This window comes from Phodopus roborovskii, unplaced genomic scaffold (genome assembly GCF_943737965.1).
Source record: "Phodopus roborovskii unplaced genomic scaffold, PHOROB, whole genome shotgun sequence".
NCBI classification, from domain to species: domain Eukaryota; kingdom Metazoa; phylum Chordata; class Mammalia; order Rodentia; family Cricetidae; genus Phodopus; species Phodopus roborovskii.
The window spans coordinates 36,461,747-36,489,625 of NW_026126517.1; the positions used below are offsets into that span (position 1 = coordinate 36,461,747).

The 27,879-nt window shown below is 35.6% G+C and overlaps 2 protein-coding genes across 10 annotated transcripts in view; both read left to right on the forward strand.

Annotated features, from left to right (window-relative positions):
• The window catches only part of Myo9a (myosin IXA), a 207,475-nt gene that overhangs the window by 166,420 nt on the left and 13,176 nt on the right, over positions 1-27,879 (forward strand). For 7 of the 9 annotated variants that reach the window (XM_051197651.1, XM_051197652.1, XM_051197649.1 and 4 more), the window contains 13 exons: positions 438-580; positions 3,428-3,651; positions 4,067-4,183; positions 4,544-4,732; positions 6,374-6,421; positions 11,310-11,421; positions 14,070-14,131; positions 17,745-17,937; positions 19,478-19,606; positions 20,539-20,644; positions 21,750-21,881; positions 22,499-22,622; positions 24,384-24,437. In XM_051197651.1, the coding sequence (XP_051053608.1) occupies positions 438-580; positions 3,428-3,651; positions 4,067-4,183; positions 4,544-4,732; positions 6,374-6,421; positions 11,310-11,421; positions 14,070-14,131; positions 17,745-17,937; positions 19,478-19,606; positions 20,539-20,644; positions 21,750-21,881; positions 22,499-22,622; positions 24,384-24,437 (1,633 nt within the window). The remainder of the gene's footprint in view (positions 1-437; positions 581-3,427; positions 3,652-4,066; positions 4,184-4,543; positions 4,733-6,373; positions 6,422-11,309; positions 11,422-14,069; positions 14,132-17,744; positions 17,938-19,477; positions 19,607-20,538; positions 20,645-21,749; positions 21,882-22,498; positions 22,623-24,383; positions 24,438-27,879) is intronic. The other 2 variants (XM_051197655.1, XM_051197658.1) reach the window with 1 other exon arrangement.
• The window catches only part of LOC127231843 (leukotriene A-4 hydrolase-like), an 820,404-nt gene that overhangs the window by 34,288 nt on the left and 758,237 nt on the right, over positions 1-27,879 (forward strand).

A 27,879-nucleotide genomic window follows, 5' to 3' on the forward strand; every position in this document is an offset into this window, starting at 1 on the left:
CAATAAGATGTTTATAAACAAAGACTAGAAAGACATTGATGACAGTAAAATGAAACTGTTTTAGAGTGGCTATTTGTTATTTCTTTGAATGTGTTTTCTTTGTTGAAAGCTACCTATGAGATACAACAATGAAAAGATGGCAGGTTGGCATCAAGAAGCTTGTACTGAAATCCTAGTTTCATTGATTTGAGACCGTTTTATTTTGTGAAATGATTTAAATTGTCAGGGTTTTCTATTTCATGTTCAAGATGAGGAGTTAGGAGTGTGGCTCAGTAGTAGTGTTGGCCAACCAACCAAGAGTTTGATACCTTGTACCCCCCAAATACACACCAGAGTTAAAATAGATTACTACATATGAAAAGTACATAAAGCTTAAGAGGATACACAAATATTACTAGAATATCTGATTTCCGTCTTTTATTTTGTTTTAAAAACAGACCCCAGAGAGCGAAGATGAGATTCTGGGCCAAAGGGAAACAAGGAGAAAAGAAGACTACTAGAGTAAAACCTACTCCCCAGTCAGAAGTCTCATCACTCTTTACTGGCTCAGATGTGACATCTGCTAATCCATTTTCAGATGGTAAAAATGGACAAAGAATGGAGCTTCATAATTTCTGTTATTCATTTTGAAAGTGTACTGTGCCTTTCCTCTTCATAGTGACAGTCCTGTTGGAATGATATTTTAATGAGATAGGACAAGTGTTGGTAAATGCTGCCTTACTTAAATAAAGCAAGGCATACGAGAAGCTCCAAGAATATGTGTCATACAACAGTGATGCACAACCACTTCAATGATCATGAACCTTGGACTAGCCTTTTTCTTTTTTGGTAATGCTGGTGTTTGAACCCACAGCCTTGCACATGTTAACGAGCACTCTACCATTGAACTGCATCCCCAACCCTAATCATTGTTTTCTAAATTGTAAAGGTTTAACCTTGATTCACTTACTTAATACATAATACTCACCGTAATTCATAACATTAGCTCATTATTGAGCGCTATGTTAAACCATAATAGACATGTTATGTTAAATTTATTGATTCTCAGAACATTTTTTTCTCATTTTGATGTGATTATTATTCATGGTTTATAGGTGAGAACAGTAAAGTGCAAAAAGTTATCTTTTTACACATATTGAAATGATAAGATTTGGATTTGAGTCCAGGCATTCCAACTCCAGAATTGACATGGTTTTGTTGTTGTTGTTGTTGCTATTGTTTATTTGTTTGGTTTTTTTGGTGGTTGTTGTTTTGTTTTGTTTTTGTCTTGTGTGTTTTGTTGGCTGGCCTTGGACTCAACAGAGATCCACCTTTCTGATGTCTTTTGGGTGCTTGGATGAAAGGCATGCACCATCACAACCAGCAATAATCACATTCTTTTTGTTGTTGTTTTTGTAAACAAAGTGGCCTTGAATTTGAGACAGTCTTGCCTCATGCTTGGCACAGAGTTCCCATTCTTAGCTATTGTGATATATGTCAGGTATTTACTGTGTTAGTTACCTTCCTTGTTATTGTAGTTAAATACCTTATCAAAGCAAAAGGAAGAATTTCAAGTCTGGTCTACAGAGGGAGCCAGGAGCACCAGAGTTGCTACACAGAGAAACACTGTCTTAAAAAACCAAAAGAAAAAAGAAAAAGAAAAAAGGGGGAATTTATCTGAGGCATGGCAGCATGAATGTGAGTCTGCGTTCAAGAAGCAGACAGCAGAGTCTGGGACCCTAGCCCTCGGAATGGTATTACTTACATTTAATGGTGCTCTTCTGACTCAACCTAATCTTGATAATCCCTCACAGTCATGCCCAGAGATTGTCTCCAAAGTGATTTTAGGTCTTGTCAAGTTGACAGTATTAGCTGCCACATCTATTATACATTAATGCTTAGCAGATGCCTAGCATTTCATAATACTTCTATTCTTTTGACTTTTAGGACGCAGCCATAACACATTTGAAAGTACAACTAACACTTGAAAGAATGTTAGAGATGAAATTAACCCCTCATTTTGTAACTTGTGGCTTTGTTTCTGTCAACTGACTGACTGATATGGATAAAAATAATAATAAATTCACTGGTTTTCTAACCCTAATTAACTCTGTTTGGAAAAACTTAATTTTTCCCATTGTATTACTTAAGTGCTCATTTTCTTACTATCTCATCTGACAATGATCAGTCTAAATTTATCATTTTCAGTAATTTTAGTCTACTATAACTCCCCCACAAACACAAAAGGAGTGAATAGGTTTGTGAATTGAAAATACACATTATAAGCAGATGTCATTATATAAGGAGCTTTGTAAAAATTAGGATTATGAGCTGGGCGTTGGTGGTACACACCCTTAATCTCAGCACTCAGGAGGCAGAGCCAAGCAGAGCTCTGTGAGTTCGAGGCCAGCTTAGTCTACAGAGCTAGTTCCAGGACAGGCTCCAAAGCAATACAGAGAAACCCTGTGTCAAAGAAAAAAAAATTAGGATAATGGCTTTTTAATTATGTTTAGACAAAACTTTAGTAAGGTAGCCCTTTTTTAAAATGCTAAACTGGAATTATAATTTACTTAACATTCCTATTTGCAAAGTGAAAGTAATTATTTAGTGAGTTATAATGAAGTCAGTTTATGTCTATCTACATATGTATGTATATATTACATGTGAGATGTATGTATGTATGTATCGCCTGTCTGTCTGTCTGTCTATCTTTATTGTGGATTCATGTCCCAATTGAGATTGTTTGTTCCAATTCCTGTCTGAAGTGGCATTTATTATATAGAGAACTACTTTTTGTTTTATTTCATTATCAGAGTTAGCTTTTAGATGGAATTATTATAAGCCATTCTTGAGAGGGTAAAGAGAATACATGTTGGGGATAGGTTTACATGTGAAATGAGAAGAGGTCAACATTCTCTTCAGGCTTCTGATAGGGCTTTGCAACTCTAATCTAGTTCTGGTTCTCAATTGTAATGGACTGCATAGAATTTTATTTCCTAGTATGGACAAATACAAAAATGTGGTGCTTCTTTCTGTAATATACACTGCCTATTTACTCCACAAATCCTATGAAAATTTAGACAGTTATAAGGGCTATGTATAAGAAAACACTCAATACTTAAGATACTAGCGCAAAAGCAAGCCAGATGAGCTACTTGATTACCTAACAAGTTGTTAACTATCAATAGACAGTATTGCTGATGTGTTCATGGATGTATACTATGATAAAAATTGTGATTATCTAATTTTCCTTGTTTGTTGGTTAGACTTAGACTGGAGTCTCCTTCAAACAAGTATAGCAAGTTTACAACAGAATGAACTGTGTTTAATATGCTAGCTTGTTGTACATTCTTCTTGCTCATCTTGGGACTACGTTTTTTACAGTAACAATGAAGATTTTTAATATTTTTTACTAAGTATATCTCTTTATATCTATTTTGAATTGTAGAATTAACTCAGTATCATCCAACACCTCCCTTGAGCCCAGAACTGCCTGGGAGTTGCCGAAAGGAGTTCAAAGAGAATAAGGAACCATCTCCAAAGGCAAAGCGCAAGAGAGGTGTGAAAATCAGCAATGTGGCTTTGGATTCTATACATTGGCAAAATGACTCTGTCCAAATCATAGCAAGTGCCAGTGATTTAAAAAGTATGGATGAATTTCTTCTGAAAAAGGTACACTTTGCTTGCTGAGTTATAGCCTTCAAGCAGATTAGACTTAAGAATGCTTGTATATACAGGATATGTTGTTGTACAAAGATGGGCTAAAACTTCAATAACTCAGATAGTTCAGGTAATAGGAAATGCACAGACAGGATTTAAAGTTTTAGTCTCCACTGTGATTTCATTAATTATCATATGTGAATGTGAAGCTTGTTGCACATCTATAGTTCTTCTGTTAACAGAACTATAGAATCAACATTTCAGAAGGGAACTTAGATGTGATCTAATATACTGTCCTTTTCTTAATTAAGCTCTGTCATGGCCATTGGCTTATTCTTTTAGAATAGTCATTACTTTAGACATTTCAGTCATTGCATTTGTATCTTTTTGGTGAGTTAATTGTTAATTTTCTGTGGCTGGTACCTAGATGAATGACCTAGATAATGAAGACAGCAAGAAAGATACATTAGTGGATGTTGTATTTAAAAAAGCCCTGAAAGAATTTCGGCAGAATATCTTCAGCTCCTACTCATCTGCATTGGCGGTAAGCTGAGACCATGTTAGGAGATATTCACAATTCAGCATAGCTTGGAATTTTAATCAACTCTAAAGCCAGACTCAAAGGAGTAATTCTTAGGACTTGATTAGCTATTAATTTATTTCAACTGTTAGGGCTTGTTTAATTATTATATTAGTTCAGTTGTTAGGTGTTTTACTCATATGTAATAGATATGTCCTGCTTATGTTTTATACTATAGTAGGTCTTTGCAAACACACTACAAAACCTCTTGAGCTGGCTAGTTATAAACCATGTCAAGATTCTAACCTATGTTCCCCAGTACAACTTGAATCAGTCTTTAAAGAATGTCTTCATAAAACTTACTTTTTTTTTCCTTCTCATTAGATGGATGATGGGAAAAGCATACGATATAAAGACCTGTATGCACTGTTTGAACAGATTCTGGAAAAGACCATGAGACTTGAGCAACGTGATTGGAATGAATCTCCAGTGAGAGTTTGGGTTAACACATTCAAAGTGTTTTTAGATGAATACATGAATGAATTCAAGACTCTGGATAGCACAGCCTCAAAGGTAATTGAGTTACAGTTTGGTTTTCATTAAATTACTAATTCTTTGTAAGGAATCTGTTTAGGAAGCATTTTTATTAGTATTAGTGTATATTTATAGAAAATGATAGGTTTCATTATGCTTTTTCTACATCTACACAAGTATTTTGATTATGCTGTTCATGGTAGCACATGCTAGTAGGCAAATACTGAAGAGGATGAGGCAGAAGAGTCATAGTTCAACAGCAGCCTGATTTATGAGTAACTGAAACAATGTATTTCAGCAAAATATCACCAAGAACACAACAATCTATCACTTCTTTAGATCCCCTGAACTCTGTTCTAAGTTTGCCATATACTTTTTTTCTGAACTTGTTTTCATTCAACATATCCTTTATAATTAAAACATAATAGTGTGCCCTTAATATACTTTCAACTTTAATGGAGAATAGCACATAAATTAGCTTCTGAAAAATATGAATAAAGGTATGTGTATCGATTAGCTTTTCTTAAGAACCTACAAATCAGATTTCTCTAGAAACAGTTTTTAGGGAAAAAAATGTAGTTTTTTTTTTTTTTTTTTGAAAATCTAAACATTAATAATACTAATCTTTACTTTTTGGTCCTGTTTTGAGCTGGGAAATTGTACTGCTTAATATTGTAGTTAAATCTTGCTTTAGAGCTAGTAAATACTTTGTAATGTGTGTTATGAAAGAGAGGTAGGTAGGAGTTTGGAACATAGCTCAGTTGCTAGAGTACTTGCCAAATATACATAAAGCCCAGATCTGACTTCAGTACCATATAAAACAAGGTTTGGAGGTACACACCTCTAATCCTGGCACTCTGGAAGTAGAGGCAGAAGGATCAGTTCATGGTTATCCTTAGCTACACAGTGAGTTTGAGGCCAGCCTGGAAAAGACCATATACTTCTTGAGTGTGGTGACACATCCTTGTAATCCCATCCCTCTGGAGACTTAAGACAGGAGGATGGAATGGTCAAAGACAGACTGTTTTATTTTAAGCAAAAAAGTGTGTTTTAAATAGAGAGCTGTTTAAACAAGGTTATCAGTGTATTTCTTATAACATGTAAATAATTTATTCAAGAATATCATTAGTCTTTGTGTTGATTGTACTTCATTTTATTTTACTTATTTTTGCTTATGGGTTAAAATTGTAAGCCATTTTAAGTCATTTTAAAGTAATCTAGATATAAACAAGTTCTGGACATCCTTGTGTTGTGGATGTCAGGCTTGTATGTTATACAGAAGATTCTTACTAGGTTTATATACTGTTTTGCAAGTTGATGGCTGGTAAAGGATAGGTTTAAACTCTTCTGTTTTTTTTGGACATCAGGGGAGGTCATCTGTCTACAGAGCTTTTCCATGCTCCATATAGCCCCCTTATGTTATGTCTATCATAGACTAGTGATTAAAATGTCTAATAATGGTGTGCCACTTAAAAAGAGATCATTCTTTAAAGAGCTTCTGGTTTTGTTAGCACTCCATTTTACCAAACTTATCTTCTCAAATTTGGTTTAGCTCTGCACAGTTACTCTTAAAGAATAAGGAACTGTTTATTATTTGTAGAAGCTATTCAAACATTTGCAAAGAAGAGAGTATGTTAGTCTTTTGTAATCCCAATTTATGTTTCTGTTTGTCCCTGCCAGGTGCCTAAATCAGAAAGAAAGAAAAGGAGGAAAAAAGAAACTGATCTGGTAAGTTACACTCTTGGTGTAGTATAAAAAAATAATACCTTCCAGTTCAGTAGTTTGAAGCAGATCTTATATTTCTATTGGTAGGAGGTTTAGTAATGGGTTTACCAGATTGATAGGATATACGTATATGTCTTTTAAAAAGTTAGAATGACAATGGACGTGAAATCTCTACTTTTAGTAATAGTTTCCAAAAATGGAAGAAAATTTGGAATATTTTCTCAAAATCGTGTTAAGTAACTGTTTTCTAACATGTTTAACTGTTTCTGTAGTTTAGCTCATTATGAATAATTCTTGGTTTTTGTATATGGTATTCTTGAGATTCACCTATGTTATTGTATTGAGTATTGCTGCATTGAGTATTCAGTAGACTTGCACTGTAGACATACACTTTGTGGGGGGCTGTGCTGAGGATGTTTGTCATGCTAGACAGTTATCCTACTGCTGATTTATAGCTCTAATCCTTTCCTTCACATTTTATTTACCAGTTGATAGACATTTTCATTGGCTTATGGATATATGCTTATGGATATATGCTATGATTTCTATTATATATAATCTTGAAGATATAATTTTGGGTCACAGTATTCTAGTTAAAATTTTCAGAATCTGCTAACCAGTTTTCCAAGTAGGAATGCTACATACAGTACTGAGAGAATTCTAATCTAAACACTCTCCAGCACCCTATGTTGTTACTGTGTATCTTTATGTTGCAGCTATTCCTAGGGTATGCAGTAGTATTGTGATTTTAATTTGCATTTTCCTCAGGGCTAATGATGTTAAACATCTTTTCACTTGTCTGCTAGTCTTTGTATTTCATTGTTGGGTTATTTATTCAGCATTTTAAAGTTGATTTGCCTTCTTGGGTTATAACCTTAATATATTATAATGGTGCTAGGAAAGCTAGCAAGAATGTAAAAGAGAGAAATTATATCCTTAGTCTTCATAAAAATCAACTCCAAATGAATCAAAAACCTTACTTAGCATTATGCCTAAAACTGCTAGGGAAAAAAAGTTGAAACAACACTTCAAGATGGTGGGCATGTGGACAGAGTAACAATTGAGATATGATCTTGTGAAATTAAAAAGTTCCTTTGTAGCAAGAAAAACATCCCAGTGGAAAAAAATTGGTTGAAGCACTGAATGTAGAGATCTCAAAATAAAAAAATACAAATGAGCAATAAATATTTTTAAAACATCAACATTCTTAGTCATCAAGAAAGATACAAACTGTAACTACTCAGAAATTCCATATCACACTGGTCAGAGAGGCAATTTATAGGAAAACAAATATATGAATATATTTTTTGTAAGCAACCGTTTTGTAATAAATTTAAGAAGCAATCTTCCAATAAAGTAAAATTGAAGAGCAAATGGACATACTAATTTCCACCAAACTTTTGAAAACAGCATCACCCTGACACTAAAACCAGATAAGGATACAACATAAACTATAGATCAGTCAGTGTTCTTGATGAAAGCAGACTCAAAAATTCTCAATAAAACATTTGCAAACACTACTCAAGAGCTTAGTAATAAGACTGTGGTGGTTTGAAAGAAAATGGCCCTCAAAGGGAGTGGTACTATTAGGAGATATGGCCTTGTTGGAGTGGCTGTGGTCTTGTTTGAGCAAGTGTGTCACAGTGAAAGTGGGCTTTGAGGTCTCATATGTGCTCAAGTCATGCCCAGTGAGAGAGATCACTTCCTGTTGCCTGTGAGTCAAAGTGTAGGACTTTCAGCTACTTATCCAGCACCATGTCTGCCTGCATGCTGCTTTGCTTCCTGCCATGATGATAATGGACTAAACCTTTGAACTGTTGGTGAGCCATTTCAATTAAAAGTGTTTTTCTTTGTAAGAGTTGCCATGGTCATTGTATCTCTTCACAGTAAGAGAAACCCTAATTCAAAGACCATGCATGTACCATGACCAAGTGTCTTTCATTCCAGGGATACGAGGATGATTTGACATATGCAATTCAATAAATGTATAAAGCTTATAAATAAACTTAAGAATTCAGATTATAAGATTATATCCATAGATACAGAAAAGGTCTTTGTCAAAGTTCAACAACCCTTAATGATAAAATCCACTAAGAAAGTGGAAATGGTGGTGCATGCCTTTAATCCCAGCACATGGGAGGTAGAGGAGGGCAGATCTCTGAGTTCAAGGCCAACCTGGTCTATAGAGCAAGTTCTAGGACAGGCTTCAAAGGTACATGAAAACCCTGTCTCAAAAAAAAAAAAAAAAAAAAAAAAAAAAAAACAAAAGAAGAAACTGATAATGGAAGATACATCAATGTAATAAATAGAATATATGGTAAATCCAGAGCCAACATTATATTCAGTAATGGAAACCTTTAAAATCAGGAACAAAACAATCATGCTTATTCTCTACACTTACTCTGTATAATATTCAAAATCATAGCTAGCGCAGTAAGACAAGGGAACAAAAATAAAAGAAATACAAATTTAAAAAAAAAGAAATACAAATAAAAAAAGTCATTATCCTGATGTACAAATGACATGGTTTTATATTCACAAAACCCTAAAGACTCTACCAAAAGCCTTTTATACTTTATGCAATGTGGTGGGATCAAAATTAACATAAAATAACTTTTTACTCCAGTAATGAACTTACTGAGAAAAAAAGATCACATTCATAAAACAAAAAAGACCTTACCAAGGAGAAATATACTAGAACATGGAAAAAGGTCTCCATGCTCATATATTGACAGAACTACTTTAGGACTATTATCAAAAGCCATCTACAGATTCAGTGCAATTTCTAAAATTTAGATGGAAGCACAAAATACCCAGAACACCAGAGCATTCCTAAGAAGAAAGAACAGTGCAGGAGGTATCACAATACTTGTACTCAAACTACATTACAGAGCCATAATAACAAAAACAACATGGTTCTGTCCTGGCAGTGGTGGCACATCCTTTTAATAACAGCACTCAGGAAGCAGAGGCAGGCAGATCTCTGTGAGATTGGGGCCAGCATGATCTACAGAGTAAATTCCGGGTCAGGCTACAAAGCTACACAGAGAAATCCTAATACAAACATAGGTATGTTAGGTCAATGGAGTAGAAAAGATGATCCAGAAATAAATACATAGATATTTAATATTTGACAAAATTATCAAAAAAAACATAAAATGGAAAAAATAGCCTCTTAACAAATGGTACTGAGAAAACTGAATGTTAACATCAATATCTGTGACCTTGTACAGAAATCAATCAAAATGGATCAAAGACCTTAGTATAAAACCTGAAAGTATGAAGCTGCTAGAAGAATTCCTAGGCAAAAACTTCTAGATTACTGGTATAGGCCAGGACATTCTGACCAGGACTTACACCATAGGAAATAATCCCAAGAATTGACAAATGGAGTTGCACAAAATTAAAAAACTACTTCACAACAAAAGAAAACATCACAAATGAAGAGAAAGAAGTGGAGGGGGGCAGTCTGCCAACTATACATCTGACAGAATCTGTAAATTACTTCAAAATTTAAAAACCAAAATAAGAATATTTCAAATAGTCAATTGAATTGCAGATTTTCTCAAAAAAAAAAAAAAAAAAAAGAATTAAAATGTTCAATAGCCTCAGCCATCATGGAAATACAGATTAAAACTACTTTGAGATTCTACCCAGTTAGAATGGCTGTCATTAAGTGAGGATTTGAAGAAAGAGGAAGAACACTTGAACCCTACCAGTGACAATATAAAATGGTACAGCCACATAGAAATCAATGTGGTAGTTCCTCAAAAGAATTGCCATATAATCTAGCTGTGACACTTTTGGGTATATACTCAAAAGATTCAAAACTGCCATACCACAGAGATACTTGCCCAGTCGTGATTATTGCTGCACTATTCACAACATTCGAGATATGAAGACAGATGTTCATCAGCAGATTAATGGGTAAAGAAAATACTACATATATACAATGAAATTTTAAATGGTTATAAAGAATGAAATTATGACATTTGCAGTAATATGTATGGAGCTGTCATACAAAGTGAAATAAGCAAGTCTGAAATGAATATCACATGTTTTATCTCATGTAGCATATAGATTTAAATTTTGTATATTACATATGTACAACGTGAAAGTAGAAAGTGAAATGTGAGAGTGATTCCTGAAGTGGGGGCAGGGGGAGAACAAGAGAAGGTAATGTATGTGTCATGAAAGCAGAACAGGGATATTTCAGGGAAGAAAATCATCAAGAACATCAAGAGAGCCAACAACAAATTTGCCAGGCAAGGCAGTGGCTGTTAATCTCAGACAGAGATAGGATTTCAAGGTCATCCTGGTCTACATAGGGAGTCTCAGGCCAACCAGGGCTACATAGTGAGGTCCTGCCTCAAACAAATAAACAAGAAAGATATATATGTATTAGTAATGTCACAAAAAGCATTTTCTTTTTTATAGTAACCAACATAAACACATTTAAAAAATAGGGGGAAAAACATAAAAATGATTGTTAATGCTTAATATGTTTATATTTTCGGTTTTAATTTCTAAATAGCAATAGATATAATTCATGAAACTAAAAGCCTTTTGAGGCCATGGTTGATTTTCAATAATGTAAAACATTTCTGGAATTGAAAAATATTTTAGAAATGCTTTCAATTTAACATGTGACTCAGTCACATTATGTAGCCATCACATGCTTGTTGAGTTACATTGTTTTTGATAGTAACTACTTATCTAAGGGACAGACTACATTTTATTTTCATTATTTCTTGGAAAATCATATTTCTCTACCTGGAATAAATACTTGGTGAAGTCTTAGCAAGAGGTTAGAGGATTTCCCATTTGCCAAACATGAGGAAAGTATTTACTTCATTGGCTGTAGTATAAATAGTGAAATCTCTTCATTCAGGTGGAAGAGCACAATGGCCACATCTTTAAGGCCACCCAGTATAGCATTCCTACATACTGTGAATACTGTTCTTCCTTGATATGGATAATGGACAGAGCCTCTGTTTGCAAATGTAAGTATTAGACATCTTCTAGGGAAAAGCCTTTATGGTCCTCTCTTGTGTCCACATGTGTGTAAAACTAGTACCATATGCATGTCAAGATGTGCAGCCACAATAGGCGAGCCTTCTTGGACTGTAACTGCAGCAATTCTTAGTGCCTGAGCATCTGAACTTTGGAAAATACTTTGCTAGTTAGCCCTTTGTGAGTTTAACATTATGGTTAATGCCCTCTTTAAATGCAGTGTTTCAAATGAATTGAAGTTTTATGCTACTCTGGAAGTCACTCTGGAAAGAATGTCATGACTGCCTGAAATGTCTTCAAGGAACCCTTCCTATGGTTCCAGTGCAAATTTCAAATTTACCATCTTCTTTGTCTTCTTTTTCCCTTTTGTCTTTCTTTCTTCTTTTTTTTTATTTTTTATTTTTCTTTTTTTTTGACAGGGTTTCTCTGTGTTGCCTTGGCTTTCCTGGAATTTTTTTAGATTAGGCTGGCCTCGAACTCAGACATCTGCTTGCCTCTGTCCCAAGTGCTAAGATTACAGCCATGCTCCACTATCACCCAGTTTATATCTTTTCAATGCTGCTAAACTCTTTAACAACTAGGTGTTTTTTGTCCATACCTATGTGTTCTTTTCCTGACAAAACTTAAAATTTATTATTCTGATTTCCAGTTATCAATATAAACTTGGCTAAATGTAGCCAGCAGTAATCACACTACAGTTTGAATGCTATGATCTCTTGACTTCCTTCATCAAATTAATTAGGCATTTAATTCTGCCTCACTCAAAATTTCAGAACCTGGATCAACAGAGATAAATGCTTTGCCCCAAAATATAAATGGCCTCTAGTCCAGTTCTCCACAGGGTCATTGTTCACACATGGAGTGTATGACCCTGACCTCCACTGCCCTTGTTTTTATTAGCAGTATGGTTTTCCAGCTTTCTTCCAGAATATCTCATCAAATTCTACTTACAGCATTCTAGGACTAGGGCTTTTCTATCCTCAAGTTCCATTATTTTTCCACATTCCTCTCCCAGATCCGTTTCAAAGGTTTAAAATAACTTTGTCAAGTTTAGCCAAGACAGCAACCCCACTTCTCTGATACCAGTTTTCTGTATTAGTTTTGTGTTAGTGTGACCATAGTGCCTAATAGAAACCACTTAAGGGAAGAAACATTTGTTTTGACTCATATTTTTAGGGATTGTAGTCCTTCATGCCCAATGGGCTATGTGGTAGAGGCAAACCAAGAAGAGATTGTGACCCACATGAGGGCAGGATGTAATCTTCAAATGCCCACCTATAGTGACCTAATTTAACCAGTGAGTTTCCACCTTGTAATGATTTCACAGCCTCCCAAAATGGTGTCACTAGATGGGGAATAAACATTTAAATAATGATTCTGTGGTGATTTCAGATTGAAACTTTAATGAAGAACTTTTGTTTTATTTTCAGTGATCTTAAAAATTATAATGAGATTGGTAATGGGAAATAATCTGAAATGTACTTGATTCAAACACTATGGCTTTAGATTAAGCAGCAGTTCTCAACCTTCCTAATACTTTGACCCTTTAATATAGTTCCTCAGGTTGTGACCACCAACCATAAAATTATGTCATTGCTACTTCCTAACTGTAATTTTGCTACTGCTAGGGGTTGTAATACAAATATTTGATATGCAAAATATCTGATATGCAATCCACAAAGGAGTTGCAACCCACAGGTTGTGAACTACTGGTTTAGAGAATTTGCTTTTTTATGGCCAAAGTGGATTTAGATTGATTTCTCTATAGAATTAATGGTTTTCATGACTATTTTGGTGACCTCACCAGTATAATACCATGACCTCTTCTACTTGATTTTAGTTTAAAAACATAAAAAATTAGAAGTTTAAGAAAGAATGTTTTATTCAAAGTTTGCAAGAAGTTGAACTGGCATAACTAGAATGACACAATTCACCTTGTTTTCAACATCTCCCATTGAGTGTCTCTTAATCACTAGCTGTCAGGCTAAGTTGTTATCAGCTACTCCAAGAAATTGTTTTTTGTCTTTGAGACAGTGTTTATCTATGGGGCTAACAGAGATCTTCTTATCTTTGCCTCCCAAGCCTAGAAATCATTTTTTTCTCTAAACATTTTTTTTTAATCTTCCCTACCATAACTATTACTCTACCTATATTATTTTTTTTCCCTTAGAGCTCTGTTCTGGTCCTTTCAGGATAATAAATAAGCCCTTTCCTATTTTTTTTTAATATACTACCAATTTCATTTCAGTATGCATTTTTCACAATAATGCCTTTGCACACATAGTCATGATTCCTAATTGGTATTTCTGGGTTTCCACAGGTTTTAGATTACCTGGGAGAACACATACCCAAACTTGTGAATCAGACTATAAAGATAGACAACCTGTTGGAATTGGGGGGGCATAAGTGCACCCTAGAACGAATAGAAAGCTTGTTTATTGACACTGACTGAAAATGTTAGGTGATGCTTTCAACTGCATTTCCCTTAAAAGAGGTTAGCTCAAACAAAATGTATTCGTAGCCTTAGAGCAGATTCAGCTTTAAAGAAACAAACTATATCCAAATAAGTTGTGGACTTGGTAAGTTCTTGAGATTGATTTGCAGACTAAAATTGCTGCATCTTTAACCTGTTTTCCAGTGTGTAAGTATGCTTGCCATAAGAAGTGCTGTCTGAAAACCACAGCCAAGTGCTCCAAAAAGGTAAGATATTCTAGCCCTCAGTGGATCTGCAGGTCTTTGGCTACATGAAAAGAAGTTGGGGCTTCTTTAGTAGTTTATAATATAGTGGTTTTCAAACTTCATTACCCCAATCATGTTAAGGTGTATGTTTTATGTCATAATACAGTATGCATATATGTGGAGATGTACGTATATAACTGAATTTTCTTAAAACCTTTTACCTTGACTTTATGTGAGCTGCTAAGTTGATTCACAAGTTATAATTTGTTAAATGTTCATAAGTCTTCTGAGGAATTATCTTTAAGTTTCACTATTAACATTTTAGCCATGAACAACAAGGTATACTAAGAGCGCTGTTATTTTCAAATACCTACTTTTATTTGAGTAGAAAAATCTAAAAAGTACTGAAAATGAATCTTGAAGGAAACAACCTTTGTTGTTGTTTGAGACAGGGTCTATTATGTATCACTGGCAGTCTTAGAACTCATGTTGAAGAACAGTCTGGCCTCTAATTTACAAAGACCCACCTGTCTCTGCCTCTTGAGTGCTGGGATTAAAGACATACACCACCATGACAGGCCATATTTTAAAATTCTTAATTAGTGATTGATGTGGGAAGGCCCAGCTCACTTTGGGTGGTGCTAACCCTGGGCAGGTGGTTTCCTAAGTTTTCTAGGAAAGAAAGCTGAGCAAACCATGAGAGAAGTAAACCAGTAAGCAGTGTCTTCCATGGTTTCCACTTCAGTTCCTGCCTTAAGTTCTTGCACTGACTTCTTTGGACTGTGATGTGGATGTGTAAGCAGAACAAACCCTTTTTTCCCCCAAGTTATTTTGGTCTTTGCGTTTTTATCACAGCAATAGAAACGTAACCAAGAAAACAAGGACCAAACAGTATTCTGTATAGAGATCTTACTTTAAAAAGTTGGAAAAGATTGTTGAGGTTTTACCAATCTCTTAGGACTATGGGGGTGAGGTGGTGGTGGGATTCCATGCCATAAAGATTTGAACCACCATGGTTTGTTCATTAGAGAAATAAGGCTAAAATTTAGCAATATTTTGTTTCAGGACATTTTTTTTTTTGGTTTGTTTTTGTTTTGTTTTGTTTTACTTAAAAGCTATTTAATTTAGCCTCAATGGCTAAGGATTCTAATTAGAATTTTCCAGAGTCCTACAGTGCTAAGGAGAGAAAAGAGAGTTTTAGGATTGGCCACCAAAGAGGAAGCAGTTCCCCAAACTCTCACTGAGAGCTATTTCAAGAAATATCCCCTAGGAATGGGGGTTAAGCATTGATAGACTAGCTGAACAAAATTTATCATTAGCTTTGAGGTGGTCCTTAATTAGATTATGGTGATATTTCCTTATTCTGAGCACCTATAAGAGAGGAGGAACCTCTCCAAAGAGAGAGAACATCACTGTTATACTTTTTTTTCCAAATATCATACCAGACACAAAGAACATACATAGTTAATAAAATAGATTCCAGTAGTTAATCAACAAGCATCTGGTATATAGCTTTAAGCTTTAATATTAGCTACAAAAAAATGGAGTTCACCAATGAACTAAAATACATAATTATAGATTTTAATAGAATCAAGTAGAGATTCTAGAAAGAAAAATGCATACAGTAAATAAATAAAAATAGAGAGAGAGCTTTTTAAGCAGCCTCTACAGAAGGGAAGGTGAGTGAACAAAAAAGCTACAGAAAATGTCCAGGCTAGAAGAGTAGTAAAAATAATGGAAAATAATATAGAAATGTAAGGTGAAACATGGATGCTGTGTGTGGGTATACATATGTGGAAGCCCAAGGCCGACTTCGGGTATCTTCATTGATCACTCCCAGTCTCACTAAATTCAGAGTTCACAGTCTCAGTCATATATACTTAGCAACTAAGTTTAGCTAAGTTGATATGGTGACAGTACTAACATTTACTGTGCATTCTTTAAACATTCTAAATATTCTGCATTAGACCTTGAAATAGTATTAGAGATGTTATTTGATACTGATCTGACTCCTTCAAATTATAGAATCAATTCTCTGAGAAGTAAGTGCTGACATGCAAATGTATAGATGTACAATAATAGAAAACTGACTCTTGGCTGTTTAAAATTCTCCAGTAGTGTCGCTTAGCTGGCAGAATAAAGTCCAAATGTACTTTATAGCCTCTGGCTAGTTTTTTGTTCATTTTTAGTTTAGCCATACCAGATAACTTAACATCACAGACCCCATAGCTCTCCATTTCCTAATCCTCTCTTGCTTTCTTAGGTATTACCTGCTCCTCAACGTCAGTGTTAAGCATCAGATCTTTTTGAGATCCTTAGTTGCTATTTTTTTTTTGTTGTTGTTTGTTTTGGTTGGTTTTTGTGAAATGGGGTCTCATGTAGCTCAGACTGGCCTGGAACTCTGTGTAGCCTAGGACTTGGAACTTCTGATTCTCCGACATCTCCTTCCCAAGTGCTGGAGATCAAACATAGAGAGAGCCTCATGCAAGCTAGATCAGTACTCGGCCAACTGAGCTACAGACCCAGCCCTGTCTTTCCTGTTCTGTCTCCTGTGTTTCTATAATTACCCAGTAAATCTTACATTATCATATGCTAATGTAGTGTCATAGGATAGTTTTAGGGGAAATGCTTTCTTACTTTTGTTTACTTGATACCCAGAACGTAATGACAAATGTATCAATTAAGACTAGAAAGAGAAATCAGGATTAGCATAAGTAAGGCCTTGAGTCTCAACAAAGCATACACTTAACTTTTATTTCTATTAACTAGCCACTGAAAATGTCTGAGGATAGCAAGGCAGATTGCTTGAATAAGACATGTTAAAGAATGAGAAAATGATACTGTTAGTTAATTGAGCAGTTGAAAGAGGTGATGAGACTCAGCTGAGAAAAAGTTGGCTGAGTGACTAAAAGCTTGCATACTGATTGGATGAAGGTTGAAAGTAAAAATAGGTTAGAAGCCACAGATAGGTAAAGGAGAAGGAAAGAAAAGATTTCTAGAAACAGTTTCTGTCTTAGAGAATTGGGAATTGGCATTTTTGTGTGTGAATTGCTTAATTTTTCTCTGATAATTTCCCTGCCTGCCACTTCAATTAGTTAATCATGTGTGCTATTAAATATGTCACTAATGTCAGTGAACACTAAGGGTATGCCTTTGCTTAGGAAATAGTTGCAAATAAGATTTTTGTAAAGTTTTATCTTTGAAATGGCAAAGTATTTTTATGTTTTAGAAGTTATTAACAAGTTAATTCATTAGAAAAAAATTCAATGGATTTTCCAAAGTATATGGCAAATGTTTTAAGTTGGTTTTTGTTTTGGGTGTTTTTGCATACAAAATTGAACCCCCTTCTCCCACAACTAACCTTATCTTTTGCTGGAACTGATTTTTGACAGGAAGAAAGTAGCAGCCCATTGCCACTGCCTCTAGTCTTTGTTTTCTTTTGTGGATTCCCAGTAGAGATGATTGAAAGTAGTATCTCATCAATTTATACTTTTTAAACCATAATTCCCTTTCCTCCCAACTCCGAGGTTATCTGCGTAAAACTACAGAAATAACAAGTAATTCCTTAAAGATTGACTAAGCATGTTCTATAGTGTTTGAATGCATTTAGTAACAAAATTTATCTTCCATTTAGTATGATCCAGAGCTGTCATCTCGACAATTTGGGGTTGAATTGTCCCGTTTGACTAGTGAAGACCGAGCTGTTCCATTAGTAGTTGAAAAGCTCATAAACTACATTGAAATGCATGGGCTTTATACCGAAGGTATTTATCGAAAATCTGGTTCAACTAATAAAATCAAGGAGCTTCGACAAGGTCTAGATACAGGTAAGAAAATGTGCCCCTCATCCTAACCAAGATGTAATACTTTATTTAAAAAGTTATTTAATTTTTATTACATATTGCTTCTCTAAATGCTGTTTTGAGTCTTTGGCTGTATTTAGTTACTGTGTTGACAGTGTTAATTGTACAAGGTATGGTTAGGTACTGGAAAAAAGATCTCAATCTATTTAACATACTTAGTAGGTTTTTAAGGTTTTTTTTTTTTTTTTAATGTCCACCACCATGCCCAGTGATGTGTTTTATTATGTATAAAGTGTTCTGCCTGCATGTATCCCTGCAGGCCAGAAGAGGGCACCCCAGATCTTATTTCAAGTGGTTGTGTGCCACTATGTGGTTGCTGGGAATTGAACTCAGGACTTCTGGAACAGCAGGCAATGCTCTTAACCCTTGAACCATCTCTTCAGCCCCACTAATTAGATTCTGATATTCCTAATTTATGAAGAGGAAAATTTAGGTTCAGAGAGATAAATGGAATGTTGATGCAAGATAACAAAGATCTTTAGAAACAGTCTTGTAAACTTAGGAACATCATTTATCTGCATTTACATATAAGGAACTAGGCTGATTGAACAGTTTATCTTAATTACTTATTGACAACAAGTGAACATGTCGGAATTTAATTATGTTTCTTGAAGCCATAATTTAAAGCACTTCCTGTTAGTCTTCACTTTTCTGACTGCAGGTGGTACTTTGCAGTAGATTTTCCTACTCCTGTCTACATTGAGATCTTATTTAAACTAATGGTGAGTTGAGCACTTACAGTGTAAAGCTTAATCCCAGAGTATATGCAAGGGCTTGCCTTTGGTTTCATTCTCAACACATTTTATTATTAGAAAAAGAAAATAGTTCTTTTTGAACCAAATTTACAAAGGTTACCTTTGTGTGAGTAAGAACACAGTGGTTTTTCTCAGGAACTAATTAGTGAGAAATGAATTAGTATGAAAATGACAGAAAATGCCTGATAAAACTCAGGCAGTAAATTCTGTCAGAACTTGGTCTACTCTAGTTTATGGGTATTTGTCAGGTTTGGCTCTTGAACTGTGCTAAAGAACAAATGTAAATCCAATCAATATCCTTAAGAAATTTATAAGCAAAACAGGATGAAGATGTTTCCATCACATTTCCCTGAATTCTCATTTCCCAAAATTACTTAAGGTTAGCCTTGCTTTTAGAAAATGTCTTTTAGGACTTTCCCTTTGGATTTCTAAAGCATTGGTACTCAAGAGCAAGGTATATGAGCCAATCTACAAGAAAAATACAAAACTGAAAATAAGCACTTAGAAACTTATATAGCAGCTTGATTCTTCCTCCGTTAAAACATGATCTTTTACATTTGCGTTCAAAGCAGATATTGAAAATATAGACACAAACACTTCTCCCTGAGAAGCGACCATTCCAAGCATGTAATTAGATTGTGGAAGATGTACACTAGTTTAAGAAACATGATTAGTAGGTTTACTTTGTGAACTGTTTAAATCTTTTTGCATGTTTTTGGCCTAGTTATTTAACCATTGTCTCTAAATAGATGCTGAAAATGTAAACCTAGATGACTATAACATACACGTCATTGCAAGTGTATTCAAACAATGGCTTCGTGATTTGCCCAATCCACTTATGACTTTTGAACTCTATGAGGAATTTCTTCGAGCTATGGGTGAGCACGAGATTCTTGGGTTAAAAAGAAAGTCCTATACTTGATAAACAATTCATTAAGTCCTATAGTAGCTTGTGACAGCCAATTTAAAACTGCCAGTGTGTACTGTTACCTATTCAAATGTTGACTTTTTATAGATACTTCTAAAAGTTTCTAAGTAAGCCATTTTGTTGCTTCTCAAAAAGTAACTGAAAACAGTAAAATATTCAGTAGGACATTTTAAGTTGGGTTAATATTCAGTGGTGATTCTAAGTAAGAACTATGTCTGAAGCTATGAAGCTAGCTGTCTGTTTTATACCAGATGGGCTCTGTGCTTAATATTAATATTTTATTTTATTTTGTTTGATTTTTCTAGACAAAGTTTCTGTTTGTAATTTTGGAGCCTGTCCTGGCATTTGCTCTGTAGACCTGGCTGGCCTCGAACTCACAAGAGATCTGCCTGCCTCTGTCTCCTGAGTGCTGGGATTAAAGCCATGTGCCACTACCACCCAGTTGGGTTCTGTGCTTTAAATATGTTGTATATTGATATAGAGGTATTTAGGACCTAAGAATTTATAACTACATGTAACAGTTGGTTAGTTTTAATGTGAAATAATGGGATGTTGGTAAAATATGGGTTATATATTTTATTCTTGGAGAAGTCACTTACACAAGAAACCAGTGTCTTACAAGTTCTAGCTCCAAGGATCCATACCCAGGCTGCTCTCTGTAACCCAACTGGAATCAAGAGAGCGAGCTGAGCTGGGGTCTGGGACTCTAGACCAGCCTACTGCCTCACATCCGCACCTGTGGCCACACTCAAATGGGATTGGTCAGTGTAACAGGTGTGGGCAGGATGGATATCTCACTACAGTGAAACCAGTCTGTCACACAATGGCTGAAATACTAGAGTACCTGTGCCCTTGCTATCATCATTCTTAACATTTTTTTAGGCCTTCAGGAGAGAAAGGAGACAATCCGTGGTGTGTACTCAGTAATTGATCAGCTCTCCCGAACTCATCTCAATACACTGGAACGCCTTATCTTTCATCTAGTTAGGTAACTTAACAGTTTCTTCTTATTCTCTCTCCCCCCCCCCCTTTCCAGGACAGGGTCTCACTATGAATCTCTGGCTGTCTTAAAACTCACTTTGTAGATTGGGCTGGCCTTCCTGTCTCAGACTCATAAGCACTGGGATTATGTGCTATTGTGTCTAGCCTTTTTTTTGGGGGGGGGGAGGGGGACCAAGATTCTATTCAGTTAAAGAACATGTATATATATAGTCAGTGCCTTGCCTGGGAATGTAGTTCAGAGGTAGAATGCTTACCTAGCATGCACAGAAACCTTGGTTTGCTCCTTACCAATGTTAAAAAACAACAGTTTCTCCCCCCCCCCCAAATAAACACCTTTCTGGCTTTCTAAATTTTGTACCTTAAAGAGGGGGATAGGGTTCCTTCAAGCAGAAATTTGCTGAGTGAATGTTGCATGTAGCCTCTCCCACTTCATGGTGATACCAAGTAACTTAGCCATTTTGACACCTGAACTACAAAAGAGTTTGTGTCTATGGGAGCTGGGTTCAGCTATTCTGGAATTTACTGATTAGAGGCTTCAGTAGTAGGTTTCTTTCTTTATGTGTAAATAGTAGAAGAGGTTAGGACTACAACCCTCTTGTGTGAGATGTTTGGAAATGCCTTAAAACTTCTAGTCTAGGTGTTACAGAGATGGCTCAGAGGTTAAGAGCTGCTCTTCCAGAGAACTCGGGTTCAATTCCTAGCACTCACATGGCAGCTCACAACTGTCTTTGTAACTCCAGTTCCAGGGGATCTGACACTGTCACACAGATATACATGCAGGCAAAACACCAATATGCATAAAAATAAATAAATCATCTATTAAAAATTAGAAAAAAAACCACAGCTTCAGCTCTGCAGACATGTTCATGACGTTGGCCTTAAGCAGCTTGTCACAAATTTCCCCTGATATGCTATATGTTGTCCTATGACCCAGACTGTTTCAGGGAGTAATAAGTCCATTTTCTAGGTAAAGGGGCATAAGTCTATGATCTCTTCCTTAAACTTACATACTGTTTTCTTTTCCATATCTTCTCACTATTATTTTATTTTTATCTCCTTTTCACTTGTGTTGGTTTTGCTTTATTTCTTAGGATTGCTCTACAGGAAGACACTAATCGAATGTCTGCTAATGCTCTGGCCATTGTATTTGCACCTTGCATTCTCCGTTGCCCTGACACTACTGACCCACTACAAAGTGTACAAGATATCAGTAAGACTACCACGTAAGGCCATCCACATTCACCTCTATAGGATCTTAGTTGGTGTAATTCTTTTTATCCAAATACTAAACACAGTGAATGATTTCATAAACTCCAGTGCCTTTAAGCAGATTCTTAGGTATTCCAAGGCTTGTTTCAATTTAGGATTACTTATAGTTTGTAAATAGATTTCTCTTTTGTCAAGTTATTTATAGTTTATATCTCCTTGTAAAGCATGTAGTCTAATCACAATCTTATGATTCTTAGCCTGTTTGGTTATAATACTTAAGTATTCCCACATTTTACCCTGACCTTTTTAAGCCTTTTTTTTCCCCCTTGAATCTGAGTGCAGTGGAACTTTTAGAATATTTAAGGGCTTGAATCCCAGCCCCAGAGTTGTCTGATTTATTAATTGATCTGGGTATCTAGCCTGGGTGTTAGGATTTGTGATTATTTTCAGTTGGTTTCTAAAATGCAGACACAGTTTTTAGTCACCATTATGAATCTTTTGTTTGAGCTCATAAATAAAGGACACTTCCTTCACCCTTCAGATGTCTAGGACACTCAGTTCAAAGTAGTGTAGGGATACCACACATCAGTAGATATCCACTTGTAACAGTGTTTCTTTCTTCCTGTTTCAGCTGTGTGGAACTGATTGTTGTAGAACAAATGAATAAATATAAGGCTCGTCTCAAAGATATCAGTAGCCTGGAATTTGCTGAAAATAAAGCAAAGACCAGACTATCACTGATTCGTAGATCAATGGTAAGATGCAAAACATGGAACCAAGGTGAAGGGGGAGGGGCTTTCTCTGATTTTTTTTTTTTTTTTTTTGACTATTTGTGACATGGAGTATGCATAGAAGGAACTTTTCAGAAGAAACATAGGTGCTATGAATATCTAAAGATGTTTAAGTTATTTTTAGCTATATGTACAGAATATATAGAGAATACATGTAATTAAATTTGCAGAATTTTTTAAATATTTCAAATAAAAAGTTGTGTGACTTATAATCTTCCTGCCTACCTATCCATGCCATGAAAACTTTACTTTATCCTAACTTTATCTCTACATCCTTCCATTATCTTTTCCTATTCTCAATTATATCATTTTTGATGGTCCTTCCAAGATTTCTGACAGAATTTAATCATTTGGAATTGAATATGAACTAAAGTACTTGTTAATACAGAAGCAGAATTCCATTTCTGAGTCTTCTATGATCAAATAAAGATTTATTTAGGGATTTGTTGTTGGGTTTTGAGATGAACTAATAAGTGATAATTTATTTTTTTCATTTACTGGCTTTTGGATTTAATGTCTTCTATTGTAACCAGTGACCTTTCTGTAGAAAACTTCAGTTACCATTAACTAAGAATCAGTAGGATCTGAAGTTCCGGTAAACAACTGATGCCTTAAAGTTTAACTTTTGTCTACTTGTTACCCCTCCTTTCAGTTGTAAAATAACATTGTGCAGCAGGCACTTACTTCAGATGCCCAGCAAATCTCTCAAAACAGGAGCTTCTCAGTTTTCATGTTTTACTAGGACTCCCACTGCTTCTTCCATGTCATTATAATTTGTGTTTAGACTGGTGTTGAAATAACTGTACTTCTTCCTTTCCTATTTCAGCTTCCTTGCACAGAACACATGTTCAACAGAGGGTAGGGTTAGTGGAAGATATCTAAAAACAAGCTTACCCTGGCATTAAATGAATCTTAGGATTCCCTTTACTGTGATAAAACACAATGACTATAAGCAACTTGGTGTGGGGGGAGTGTTATTTCAGTTTAGAGTTTCCAGAAACTGGGAAAAGGGCTGCTTTCAGGCAAGTCCCTTGTGACTTGCTCAGCCTGCTCAGCAGGAGTGATACTGGCCACAATGAGCTGGACCCTCCCATGTAATTTTCAATCTAGAGAATGAACCACAGGCTTGCCTACAGACCAGTCTGATGACATTTTTCTCAACAGTGGTTCTATCTTTGAAAATAACTCTAGCTTGTGTCAAGTTGACATACAACTGGCTAGCACATTCATCATAGGATATGACCTACACATCTCCCCAAGGCATTAAAAATAGAAATCCTATCTAAAAGTGAAATTTGGGTTGAGGCTTTACATAAGTTGATAGAATGCTTGCCTTTAAGACAAGGTTGATCCCTGGCACTGCATATAAACAGAAAACTTTTTCTGTATTAAGGATTTTAGCTCAGTATTCAGAGGTCTAATATATTAGTACCTACCTAGGCAGGCAGGCAGGCAGGCAGGCAGGCAGGCAGGAAGGCAGGAAGGAAGGCAGGAAGGCAGGAAGGAAGGAAGGAAGGAAGGAAGGAAGGAAGGAAGAAGAAAAGAGCTTCTTTACTGCAGAACTGTATTTCAAAGCAAGTGGAAAAGCTGTGCATCCCCTCCTCCCCAGTACTACAGAGAATGGATATATTCATTCCACTGAAAGGTTTAGCCTTCTCTTTTAAGGAGGCAATGACATGTACATTCTAACCTTCTGCTTTCCTTTTCATGTCCTTCCTAATCCAGAAACCTGTACTAATTGCAGTTAGATTTATGAGCATTACCCGCAGTTCAGTCTCGGTATGTATTAATATTGCAATGTGTCACAGTCACTTCACATCATTGTGTCTGACTCATCCGGGAATTGTTCTACGCTGTCAGTCATTCGTGCCTGTCTGCCTTACATGTTCAAACCCAGTTCAGGGCCCACTTTTTGATCAGCCTTCACTTGCCTTTTTCTTAATCACTTTCTGTAGGTCCTTCACTTTTTCTATGAACAGTGTTCATTTGAAATATACTGTTTTTCCTTGTTAGGTAATTCTGCCTTAAAAGTTTCTATTTTGATTAAATCTTTAAAAGATGGGAATTGAAGATTTGAGCTTCTCAGATTCATTCTGTTGTATGAGCTATGTCCTAGAAAATCTACTTTATTATTTGAAATACCTGTTGTGGTTTTCAGTATCTATCATGAGTAATGCTTATGTATCTGTTTATAAATATGACTCTGATATTATCTTCCAAGTGTAGAAATAGGGCTTTTAGCTACTTAAGTGTTTGTCAGACAAGGTTTTGTTGTTTCTGCCTCTCTTTATAAACAGTGTTTATGCAAAGGAGAAACAGAAGAGTAAAAACATAAAATACAAACTGTGTGGGAACTAATTTCAAAATGCCTGTCTCTATGTACTCATTTTACTGGGAAGCATTAACTTGTTAGGTATTATTTACTAGTAACTGTGTAGAAACTGTCGATTCTACCATACCAAGCGTCCCTTTTCCTCAGAATATCAACCTAACAGCATATCATTACTACATTTCTTTCATATGCTTCTGTCTCATTTAAGTGCAGTTTATATTAAAATTTCAGTCATACACATGGTATCCTATATTCTTCTCACTTCTTTAGACTACAACTCCATCTGGGGAGTTGTACGGTAAACTTTCTTGCAGAGCAGACTCAACCTTTATCTAGAGAAGAATGAAAGGATAAACAGAATTCTGCATGCTATTCAGTGTTGTGTGGCAGTTCTGTTTGACTGTTCTTACTGCTCTGTCAGTAGTCTAACTAAAGATGAGTGGTAGCTCCAGATTTACTCTCCTGACAGTCATATAGGACCTGTCATCTCTGTGTACAATGCCATTACCATTTAAGTCACTGATTCTCAATCTTCCTATTGCTATGGCCCTTTAATATCATTCCTTATATTCTAATGACCCCCAACCATAAAATTATTTTTGTTGCTACTTCATAACTGTAATTTTGTTACTGTTATGAATTTTAATGTAAATATTTTTGGAGATAGAGGTTTGCCAAGGGGTAATGACCCATAGGTTGAAAACTGCTGGTTTAAGATGGGAGAGCATCTTCTGTCTAAATTCTTACTGATGGCATTGAGATTGTGTGGGAAGCTGTCAAACTTTCAGGGAAGTTATGTTTTCTAAAATTCTACTATTTGCTTAGAGAGCTTATCAGTGACAAAAATTGTCACTTGAAATTAATAGGTTCCTTTCAAATAGGGTCAAAACAAAGTCTGTAAAACATACTTCTCCGTGAATAATCATACTTTGTCAATCATCCCAGTGTTTGAAGATAAAAGCAGCTAAGTCATTCAGGTTTCTAAGCAGGTAGTTGTACAGATACAGCTAGTTATACTAGGGCAACCCTCAGCATATTGCAGAGGGAAGTGCTTTGGTGTACTTGTCATTTTATCATACATCAATAAAAACAGTGAATTTAACTCTTTAGGGTTAATAATTGTACGACTTGACTGATGGCATGAAACTGAGTAACTTGTACTTGTGAATACATGGTCTTAAAAGACTATGAAGACTAGTAGTACAGTTCTGTACCACTGCCTCAATATGTGGAGATGTCAACAGTGTGTGTTCACTCACTGTTGCTTTTATCTAATTAGTGTAAATGTCAGTAAGTGGAAAGGGCAAATAGCATTTTAGAACTATTACAAAAGCAGTGTCCACATTGTACATCCTATGGGAATGCCTCCATACTCCTACTGGAAATTTGTGAACTATATTCAGAACCTGTTAAGAGTGATTCTGAATATGTGCCTCAATTATGCTTGAGACCCTAGGTTCAATTCTCAGCTGAGAGAAAAGGAGAGGGAGAGGAGGGAAGGAGTGGAGAGACAATCATGTACCACAGTACTCTGACTGGCTTACTGCACTACACAGAAAGTCTGACGATATATGCAAACATATAGTGGTTATATTTAAAGTCTTTACTAACTCTCATTATGGGATGAACCATAGTTACAGGTGTTGGGATACAACTTTTTGAATCAGCCTCAATACCTACTAGCTCGTATCTCTGTGTCATACAAAGCGTGGGCTTTATGCAAGACTACCATGCAAGATGCAAGGTTGGTAGTCTTCTAGAAAAACTACAGGATACAGGGCCTTTCTTTTCTAGAAAAGATGATCCCTCAGACATAGTGAGAATTCAGTTCCTGATTTTGTGTCTCAATGAATGACAATAGTGATCCTTTACTTTCCTATTTGGAGTAAATTCTCTGTTAGGATTCTAAGATTTGTGCTTCCAGCTGTTTATGTCTACTTGTATCTGGATGCTGCACAGTTCTTCCTCTTGATATATTCAACCCACAAACAAACCCCAGTTATATGTATCATAACTCCTCATGAAGGAAGTATCTTCCTGCATACTCAGACTCCATAGTCATCATTCTTCAACTTTGTGACAAGATTGAATTTGTGTCCATCTGTTATGCCATACTATTCCTTCCTGTGTCCTTTTTTCATTATGAACTTTATAGCAAACTCTCTCCCTAGGCCATAATCATTTTAGCACTATATTTTCTATTCTTCTTGTTACCTACTTTAATCTTAAGAAAAAAATAGTAATGTTAGTTAAACTGAGAATAACTTTCAAAAGGTGTCATCACTTAGAATCCTTCACATTAAAACATTTGGACTCCAGTGTTTTTGCTAGTTTTGGAAAACAACTATATACTAGGCTGGTAGCATTCTAACCCAGGCCTATTAATCAGAGTTCTGTTTCTGGTCTCCCCCTCCCCACTGTATCTGGTCTCCTCCTACCCCCCCCCCCCACTGTATATATCTGGCCGGCTTTGAACTTGCATTCCTCCTTCTTCAGTCTCCCAAGTGCAATAGAACCATAGATACTGCCAATATAAGATGATCAAAATCAAAACAGGGTACCTAAAAACAGACCAGGCATTTAAAAATTGACTGCAGCAAATAGTTCTTTGTCACTGTCCTTGAGCACAGTGCTGTTTTGTTTTTTGAGACGCATACTGATGTTGTATAACATGGATTATTTTCTACCTGACACTTCAGACAGCTTTATGTGTATAACACTTATCCATGATGTGTTTAGTTGTAACTCAGCTCACTTTTGTTACTGTAACCTGTTCTAGAATGTATATACCAGTTTATCCAGTGTACTGCTTATGGGCAGTAGAGTTTTATTTGGCAGAATAGGTAACATGCACACATTTTTATTAGGGTAATGTTTAAGGGTGAAATT